Source organism: Neovison vison, chromosome 1, assembly GCF_020171115.1.
Source record: "Neovison vison isolate M4711 chromosome 1, ASM_NN_V1, whole genome shotgun sequence".
Lineage (NCBI taxonomy): Eukaryota > Metazoa > Chordata > Mammalia > Carnivora > Mustelidae > Neogale > Neogale vison.
The window spans coordinates 105,793,501-105,802,961 of record NC_058091.1 but is presented as its reverse complement, the minus strand read 5'-3'; the positions used below and the strand labels follow the sequence as shown (position 1 = coordinate 105,802,961).

At 41.1% G+C, this 9,461-nt stretch overlaps 1 protein-coding gene across 5 annotated transcripts; it reads right to left on the bottom strand.

The window, feature by feature from the left end:
* Window positions 1-299: 299 nt before the first annotated feature.
* Window positions 300-9,199, bottom strand: PTP4A1 (protein tyrosine phosphatase 4A1). 5 transcript variants are annotated; one of them, XM_044253704.1, is made up of 6 exons: window positions 8,972-9,199; window positions 5,006-5,555; window positions 3,893-3,985; window positions 3,452-3,582; window positions 2,163-2,237; window positions 300-1,725 (listed from the first exon to the last, which is right to left on the bottom strand). In XM_044253704.1, exons 2-6 carry the CDS (start codon window positions 5,108-5,110, stop codon window positions 1,566-1,568), a joined length of 564 nt encoding a protein of 187 aa, XP_044109639.1. In that variant the 5' UTR covers window positions 5,111-5,555; window positions 8,972-9,199; the 3' UTR covers window positions 300-1,565. The 5 variants fall into 5 exon arrangements, with proteins under 5 accessions (XP_044109639.1, XP_044109601.1, XP_044109611.1 ...); XM_044253666.1 differs by having other exon boundaries at window positions 300-1,729; window positions 8,972-9,196; XM_044253676.1 differs by having other exon boundaries at window positions 300-1,729; window positions 5,006-5,552; window positions 8,972-9,196.
* Between the last annotated feature and the right edge of the window lie 262 nt (window positions 9,200-9,461).

Genomic DNA, 9,461 nt, shown 5'->3' with positions numbered 1-9,461 from the left:
TGGTGGAACTGAGCTTCAAATTAAGGCCTTCCTCTAGTTTCTCAATTACAGCATAGTACACAGGCTTGAAATTTTTAAACCTTTAAAAAGGAAAATCTGTAATGGAAAGTACTTTTAATGTTAAGCAGTTCTCATGACTGTAACAAATTGTGTCAATCAAGAACTTACTAAATGTCAACTTCATTTAATCCTTCGTTTAAAAAAAAAAAGAGGACATACTTCAAATGGCACTAAGTAAAGCCTAATTCATTTATATCATTTTTTACAAAACCAGTTAACTTTAAGCCAAACAATTTCAATGATGATAAATGCATTTCATTATTTATTTAGATGTTTAAGCTCTCGCACTAGATTTTTACAAGCTGGTGAACACTGACAAATTATTTCTCCCACAGAACTACAACCACACATTCCCAGACAGTATAAATATATGGTTGAACTAACATTAATACACATCACCATTTATCAATTACATAATAAAACAAATTATCAAGTATCCAAATATTAAGTTACACAGCTCAAAAGGCATATAAAATATTAGATGTCTGCTCAATTCATTAGCAGAAACCCACTTTTTTTTTTGCAAGAGAGGTTGGGAAGAGAAGAAAAAAAAAATCACACTTCAAACAAAAATATGTTGATAAACAACTTCAGATAAGAAAAAAAATTACAAGAATTTCAGAAATTTTATGATTAAGAATTGTTTTAGCTACAATAACAAAGCATCTCTACCTTTTAAAAAAATATTTACTAAATTAAAGAGCATATTCTACATGTTCTGCACAAGACAAAGGCAACATTTTACTAAAAATACTTAATAGCCCCCTCCCGTTCTTTTTTCAGGCCCTCCCTGTAAGTTGCACCCCAAAGTGCAAACATTAAAATTAACTGTAAGGCTTTTTTGTCTGGAGACATTAAAGACATGTGCTTCTGTACAACGTAGATTTTCAAAATGGAGGTTTTCCGTAACAGCGCAAAATGCAATTTGTAGAAAGACATGAAATAATCATTGTAAGACTGGTTTTAAAAAAAAAAAAAAAGAGAAAGAAGTTGAGCAAACCTGATGTATATTGGTATGAATGTGGGAGATGTAAACATAAAGTGAGCAGGCAAATAACCATATAGGCCCTAATTTCTATGTTTGAAATGACTGAAGGAATAAACCACATAAGGCCCAGAGTGTTCATAGTTCCTGGGATTTTAGTTCTGTACGATACTAAAAATATACAACAAGTATTGTGCTGGATATTTTGGCACCTAATCTTTCTAAATTTCTTATATATTGATAAGATTCTGGCATGGGAATAAATTTAAAGACATAACTCAGTACTGCATGATTTCAGGAAAGGTCAATTGGTACAAGTGGTAAGCACATTTTAAATGCTGTAAAGCAAGAATCTTTTGCAAAGTGTCCAAATAGGTTGATTGTAACCCAAACAGAGGCTGCAATCCCGTCAAACTTGTGGCCTGATAAAACTGCTTTCCAATACTCCTATGGAAGGTTCTTTAGACTTAATCACCAAGCCAACATATTGGCTAATATGTATGACAAATTAGGTCCTGTTTCAAATTCCACTTCCAAGGCAAATGACATCAGGCACCCCTGATCTTTTATTGAATGCAACAGTTGTTTCTATGACCATTGGAGTCTTTGAAGCGCAGCCGCATTTTAGGACGATACTTCTCCAAATACAAGAGTTGCTTGCTGTTAAAAGCTCCACGCCGCTTTCTACATGAAGAAAAACAAAAGGTGAATTTACTAAAGTAAACTCCCTCCATATTACTGTTTACTATGCTATAGACAACTACCTCTTCGTGGCAATTTATCTTTTTGATTATTACGCTGCGACTTAATGCCTAATTTATGGATAGACATACATGTGTAAATGGAAAAAGGGTACTACAAAGTCCTAAATCTTAAGTGTTCTGGTTATAATAGTCAAATCTATATATCCACTTATATGAGATCCACTTACATGACAATTTATTTTAGAATCTCTGTAATATGAGCATTTACAAGGAGTGTAAATAAGATCCTATTTCCTGGTTTTAATACTATCTTGAATATAATGGTTAGATGGGCTGTGGGGGAAAAACTGTTTTTGTAGTAATAAAACCCACTGATAATGAAGAAATGAAAAGAAAATTCATTATATACTTACTGTCTTATGAACTGTACTGCATCTTCATATTTCATTCCACCTTCAATTAATGCTAGGGCAACAAGCACTGGAGCTCTGTTAGGGTAAGAATTTTGATAAATCAATCCTGGAAAATTCAATCACTCAAACGTTCATCCCTTAACCCAAAAGTACTATTATTTACCACCTTCCCTATGTAATTAATACCTTAGAGTAAATGTTGATTTCTTTTTAAAAAATTAATAAAGCATCAGCATTTTCCTACCAAACCCAGACCTTTACCTAGAACCAAAAATAAACTATGTCCTTAATCGTTACAAGTAAGTCTGAAAACTAAGACTTGTATTATTTGAGGGCAATCTTAAAAAACGTTAAGGGGGTAAATCTTGATAAATGCAGATAATTTTTTCTGAATCCAAGCAAGGAATAGTATTAAAAAAAAAATTTTTTTTTTAAAAAGGTTATGAACTCCTTTTCCTAAAGATCTTCTGGAAATATTTGCTTCCTTTTTTGTTTATTATCAATGAAATTGTGACACAGTTGCATACCAAACCCCCAGGGCCAATGCTCATTTTATTTTTACCCTCTAGAAAAGAACTTTTTTTTCCTGGTGGTGGGATGGAGGGCAGTAACAGTGAGTTACAAATCTGGATATGAATATTTGGGCATTACTGGGTAATGAGTTCCCAGTGAACTGGGATCTCCAGGATTAAGAACGCTATCAAAAGTACACCATATGCAACTCAAAGCACCTTAGAAATGATTCATAATTCTTTTTCCTAATTAGCCTGGGCAATGATTCCAGTATCATTGATATCACTGATATAAGCTCACACAATTAATTCTGTATGTAATTGTGCCCACAGAGACAAGTATAATTTACAACTACAGCATTTGTTAGCTCCAGCTATAATGGAAGATATTATTCTATTACATTCACCTCCTTTTTCCCTTTCTTCTTTTTTTTTTTTTTGAAGATTTTATTTATTTATTTGACTGACAGAGATCACAAGTAGGCAGAGAAGCAGGCAGAGAGGGAGGGGGAAGCAGGCTCCCTGCTGAGCAGAGAGCCCCAAGCGGGGCTTGATCCCAGGACCCTGAGATCATGACCCGAGCTGAAGGCAGAGGCCTTAACCCACTGAACCACCGAGGTGCCCCTACATTCACCTACTTTTAAACTTAATTTAATATGTAACCAAACAAAGCAAATTGACTCACAAGGTGGTAACTGAATCTTTCTTGGACTAAAAATCAAGTTTTTACTAGAATAAAGACCAATACCATTAAAAAATGGACTTAAATTCTCTTACCTCCCAAGGCCTGCAACACAATGAACAGCAATACAACAACCAGGTTCTTCACGAAACTTAATTTTTACAAGACTTAACCAGTCATCAACAATCTGGTTAGATGGTGGTGCACCATCATCAAAAGGCCAATCCTAAATCAAAAGAATAAATGTTTTAGACTTTTTGATAAAAATGCCAACTAATAATTCTAAGTTTCTAACACTCAAGCATCTAAATATGCTTAAACATGTCTTTTATGAAACCCCACTGTCAATGAAATGCAAATAAATGCTGAGTCTTTATAAAGATCCCATTACTTCAAAGCGTTGCTTAGCTTTCATCTTTATTTAGAAATTAAGATGCTGTATACTTTCGTAATAACTTAAAAAAAAAAATCAAGCTTTTTGAAGTTGGTCATTTTGTAGCACAGTATCAAACACACAGGAACTATTAAACACTTACAAGAACATGGATGCCTTCTTTCTCCACAAGAGTAGTGTCGTAAGTTGCTTCACATACTCTTACTATAGTTGTAACGCCATACTTCTTAAGTTCCTGGATAACACATACATAAAAAATACTTAATGAAGTCTTTATGACCATGATACTACTGCTCACCAATAGTTGCAAAGGTACTGCTAGTTAACAGAAAATCACGGAACAAATGGTATAACCTATGTATGTTTAACAGGAAAGTAAATCTTGCTTTCATTCATTCATTCCACACCATCCACATTTACAACTCAACTCTGGGAAGTGAAATCCTGTTTTAAATGACAACACTAGCATAGCACAAAAGGAGAATATTAAACATCACATATTTTTAATAAATTTAGTTAAAAAAAAATCATGTGGCCCTTCATTCATGGAAGGTGTTTATAGTCATGGTAACACCAGCTGGATGGAGATGAAGAACAAGAGGAGAGAAGCAATTCAGAGACAAAGGTAAATAGAACCCAAAGGAATCACTCATGACTACAAGTAATCTGACTTGACTTGATTACATTAACTCCTTAAACTTTTGCTCACTGGCAGTACACACTGTAATTTAAAACCTTAAAAGTATATCCAAAGACTCTAAAATCCTATAAGTACAGTGTAAAAAACCTCACACTATTTAAAACTACAAGCTTTAAGACTCATAATCCATTATTACTAATTATAATTAGTAGCTAAAAATTGGCTTCTAAGCATTAAATAGGGTCCAAGACATTAACTAACTTTGGTTACAGTATTAGTCATTAGACTAAGCAGATATATGAACTATCTTTAAGTGGCAGCCTCCCTTCTATAAATTTCTTGTGAGAATCATACTGTTATACCGCCCTCATATAGATTTAAATAAGCAAACTGTGAGGCATGAACAACTAGATGAACTAATTCAAGTACATGCTCTTTCTGAAATGTACAAAATAATTTTCCTGTAACCTAAAGAAACTGATATTTCATTTCTGGAAATTGAACGGCAGACATACCAACCAAAATTTCTCTAAACCACCTATTTATTTTGATTGATAAAAAGCCCCACCATTAAACTGCAATCAGTTTAAGACATTAGAAAGTATCAAACCTTACCTCTATAAATTTGTTTAAGGTCGCATTGGTTGGATTGTGTGTAATAAGAAATCTCATGTTCTTGTATGTGACTTCCACAGGAGCTGGGCGGTTCATTCGAGCCATGTTAATTTAGTTAAAAAACACTCAATAGGGTTATGAAAGAATTAAAAAAAATTGAATACAGAAATGACGCAAAGAAACTGAGTCTACTTCAATATACTCCACTTGAAATTCTCAGTGCTTTGAGTATGAAGTTGGGAGTAATGGGAAATGAAATGAACCTCCTAATAAGAAGCAGCAATTCTTCAATCCAGTAATACTGAGGCAATAGAAAGGAAGTGCACTGAGGTTTACCCCATCCAGGTCAGAACTCTTGTAAAATGCTCTGTGGATTTCAATTCAACACTTCTGTGTCCAGGTTAACCACTCTTTATGGGGGCTTCTTGGTGGAGTAGTAATGAATTTCTACAGTTCACTTGTCTGCATAGAGGTCGTGCTGTGCCTGGCAGTAATCTCCACTGCCCTTCAGAAACTCCATAAATGTGTGACCAAGAACACCACAGAACTGCTGTTTAAAAGAAAAAAAAGAGAGAGAAGAAAAAAGTTGTTTTCCAATTCAAAGGAACATATTATGGTTTTGTAGTATTTAAGTTCACAACTATCCTTTCAAATTTGGGCCCAAGCCACCTTTTAAACTTTTATTTAAAACCAAAAAAATAACAAGGATGATTACAAATTAAATAAAAAGCCACAAAACAAGCATTCACAGGTAGATTACTTTAAACTGAAATTACTGATCTAATACAGAGACCCCTCAAAGAACACCACTGTTACATTTTGACAATATCACTTGCACATACTCTCCCATTTTATTTTAAATAGTTAGTGGCTTTACAATGTTATAAAACTTACAACTTTTTATATTGTTTTTTCCAGCTAATAAAGTATTTTTACATATTGTAAACTTCATGAAAACTCTGGAAGCTGTTAGTCCTTGCATAATTTACTTACTCCTCTAAAAACTCAACTAATATGTTCTTTTAAAAAAAATTATTTTTAAAATAATCTTTACATCCAGCTTGGGGGTGGAACCTAACTAACCCCAAGGTTGAGTCATAGGCTCTACCAACTGAGCCAGCCAGGCACCCTTCAACCAATGTTTTTAAGAGAAAGAAAAGAAACTGGTTTTCAAAATGCTTCCACATGCGCTATCTTTTTATCCAACAACCTATCAATTTACAATTCTCTTTTAACAGATTTTCCTTATCTCAGTCTCTGGAAGTTAATCAACTTGTTATATGAAATACAAGAATGAACATTCATAAAGTAGAAAAAAAAAAAAGACTGAGTGCTAAGTAGTAAAGAGAGGAATACGAAAAACTGATCAGTTAACAAGAGTACCAAGTGCCAGTCACTGCCCCCAAACACTTTCTATGTATTCTCAAGGGAAAATTACCAAATAAAATCTTTTAACCAAAGATTCCCCCCAGTTTATATTTAAGCATTTCAAAAGCTTAAAATTAAATTCAAACTGTTATTTCCATTTTGCACCTTTAAATAGCATTTTGATCCATACTAGTTATAGTTTCTAGAATAATTTTGCTACATTTTGAAGAATTCATATGGAGATCTAGCAGATCAGTGAAAAACAGCAAGTCAAAACCCTAGTTCATTTTTCTGCCAAAACAAAGCTCAGGAGTCACTTCTTACAAGGAACCCTCAGAGAGTATTCCTTCATGTATTTGCTACTGGGTTAAAACATCAGTGACTACCATTCTCCAGTGAACACATACAGCAGTAATCTGGAAAATAACTTCAGTTATACTTTTGCCTCAGATACTAAATATTACTTCCTAAGAATAAAAAAAAGTGAATTCTGGCAGCTTTTCCACGATATACAATGAATTAAAGAAGTCATTTGTAAAGCTGTTAAGTGCAATGACTCGTGGCTTAGTATTCTGATATCCAGATACCATCTTTTTTCAACTGAAAGCACATGTATGAAAAAGACAGTATTTCACAATACACCTTCCACATTTAACAGCTAAAATTCCTGTTACAGCTGAGTTTGGCCGTATCTCTTCATATAAATAAGTTCATCAGGAAGCAGAGAAAGCACAGAAATAATTCACTTAGTGGAGCCATCCAGTGGCTGGGGGGGAACTTCCACCAAAAGAGCAGTGACCACAACTACTTAACACCTGTTCTGCCCAATACATTCCCTCACTATCAATTTCCTTGCCACAGGAAAAACTATCCACAATAGGCAGCTCGGATATACCAAGGCATTTCTTCCCTTTCCCACCTATCATTCTATATAATCACCGTAATCTACGTCGGGCGGCGGTGGGAGGGAGATCTGGGCAAAGCAATTTCTGCGCAGAAGCTTAAATTCGTCAGATTGCAGAGTCAGAGCAATTAATCCGTATAACCACTCCGTCCAATAGGTCGTTGAAAAGTTTGTTCCAGATCTCCTATACCTTAAGTAATGTATTTGGTATACAGCATACGTAAAATGCTGCTTTACTCTTGGGAATGACCTAGCTTTTTGGTCTTCAACTGATTTACCGCCATCCAACGAAATTCATATAAAAAGAGAAACAGGAAGAATTGCCTCAGAATCTGGATCCCAAGCAGGTAGACGGTTCCAACTACAGTGCAAAGAACAACTTAAAAATCTTGGAATCGTAGAAGGCATCCACGGACAGAAGATAAACCTCAGAATTCTGGCTCTGGCTGGCTACTGTTGCCACAAGCCAAAAGCAGGCAACAACACATTACACCAAGGACTTCAGGAACAGTTCTAAATAGTCCCCGATTAAAAGGCGCCATCCAGGGCCCCAGAGATTGGCAGGGAAAGTGCATACTGGTGCCCGGTCGTGGACTCCTTCGCTTCAGTGCAACTGTAGTCCTGGCAGTTTCCAAGGTGCTCAGACCCAGACCATTTCTCCACCGACTTGCCCCTGAGAAAGGACAAGACTCGACTTGTTCCCATTATCCAGAGCCCGAAGTGGGGCGTTAAATCCGGAACAGCTCGAATTACCAGGTGGAGACTGAGGGCGCAGGGCGGGGCAGGGAGTCGATCTCCTCACCTAGCAGAGCCTCGCTCTAGCCCCCGCCAAGGTTGTAGCTCGCGGAAAGCCCCCGAGGGCCGCAGTTCCGCGCACGCGGCGGTGCGCGCCGGGGCCCGCCCGCGGCGCCCCCTCTCCGCGCCGCAATCACGGGTTCGCGCCGCGCCTTCAGTCAGGCGCGGACGCCGAGGCCATTTTGTCTGAGGCGCCGGTCCGGGCCGCGGAGCACAGGGGTGGCTGCACCGGGCTCCTGTCCCGCGCCGGCCCCCGTGCCCGGAGACCTCCCTGCCGAGACCGTTACCAGCCTCGCCGGCCGCCCCGCCTACCCCACGCCGGCCCGGGTTCGGTGGCGACCCCGTCGCCGCGCCCTCCCCGTATCCGGCTCCGCAGTGACACGCGCAGCCCTTGCCCCACCCCGGGCCACGTCTCCCGCTTCCCAGGCGGGCCGCTCTCTTTCGGCCAAACAAAGGGGCCTCGGGACGCCGCGGAGCCCGCCGGGCCCCGGACAGGCGCGCCAGACCGGAGGGCCAAGGGCGGAGGCGGCGGTCACAAAGCGGCTTTTGTGCCGCCCCGCCCGGCCTGCTGCGGTGGCCGAAACCGCCCCCACCCGCCGCTCAGGCCCGGCCGCAGTGCCCCCGTCGCCCCCCGGCTCGGCAGGGATGAGGAAGCCGGTGCCTCCGGCATTCAACCGCCAACCCGCAACGAGGTGGACCCCAGCGTCCGCGTCCCCGCAGCCAGCCCCACCGTCCGGCCACGGGGTCGTATTCCGGCCCGCTCCAGCGAGGGACCCACCGGAACTACGTGCCGGGGCGGTGGGGAGCGGACGCCGGGCTCGGAACAAAGGCGACGGTGGGGATGGGGGGGCCGGTCGTGGAGCCCCGGCCCCAGAGGCGGCGGAGCGACGGATACTCACAGGAATATGTTTACTCATTGAAGATTGTGGCCTAATCATACAGCCGGTCCCGAGGCGGCGGCGACACAGGCGGCGGCGGTGGCGGCGGCTGCAGGGCAGGGGGTACCGGTGGTCGTCGCGGGGCGGCGGCGGCTTTGCAGTCGGCGGCGGGGGCACCAGACTCTACCATGCAGTGAGCGGCTCCGAGAAGAGCGCGTAGCCCAGCCGGCCCGCAGTAGAGGGAGCCAATACGCGCGGCGAGGCGCCCTTGCGTCACAAGCCCTCCCTTTTATAGCCGGTACGACGTGCGCACTCCCGGCCACCAATCGCGGCCGGGGGCCCCTGGCAGCTCGCCGACGAGCGGGGGCGGAGGCCCACCCCTCTCCCGCGGACGTCACCGCGCGGCGGCCGCTGCCGGTGTGAACCGGTTGATGAATGGCGAAGTGCTGGAGTCGTAGCATCTCCCGGGCGGGGGAGGGAAGGGGCCGTGGAGGGACTCGGGGGCCGACCG

What these genes read in the sequence shown, in the direction of transcription:
- PTP4A1 (XM_044253704.1), bottom strand. Translation starts at nt 5,110, where the DNA reads ATGGCTCGAATGAACCGCCCAGCTCCTGTGGAAGTCACATACAAGAAC. An exon ending in CCTTAAACAAATTTATAGAG is followed by an intron (nt 3,986 to 5,005) that starts GTAAGGTTTGAT and finishes TGTGTTATCCAG; the next exon opens with GAACTTAAGAAGTATGGCGT. An exon ending in GCAGTACAGTTCATAAGACA is followed by an intron (nt 1,726 to 2,162) that starts GTAAGTATATAA and finishes TCATGTAGAAAG; the next exon opens with CGGCGTGGAGCTTTTAACAG.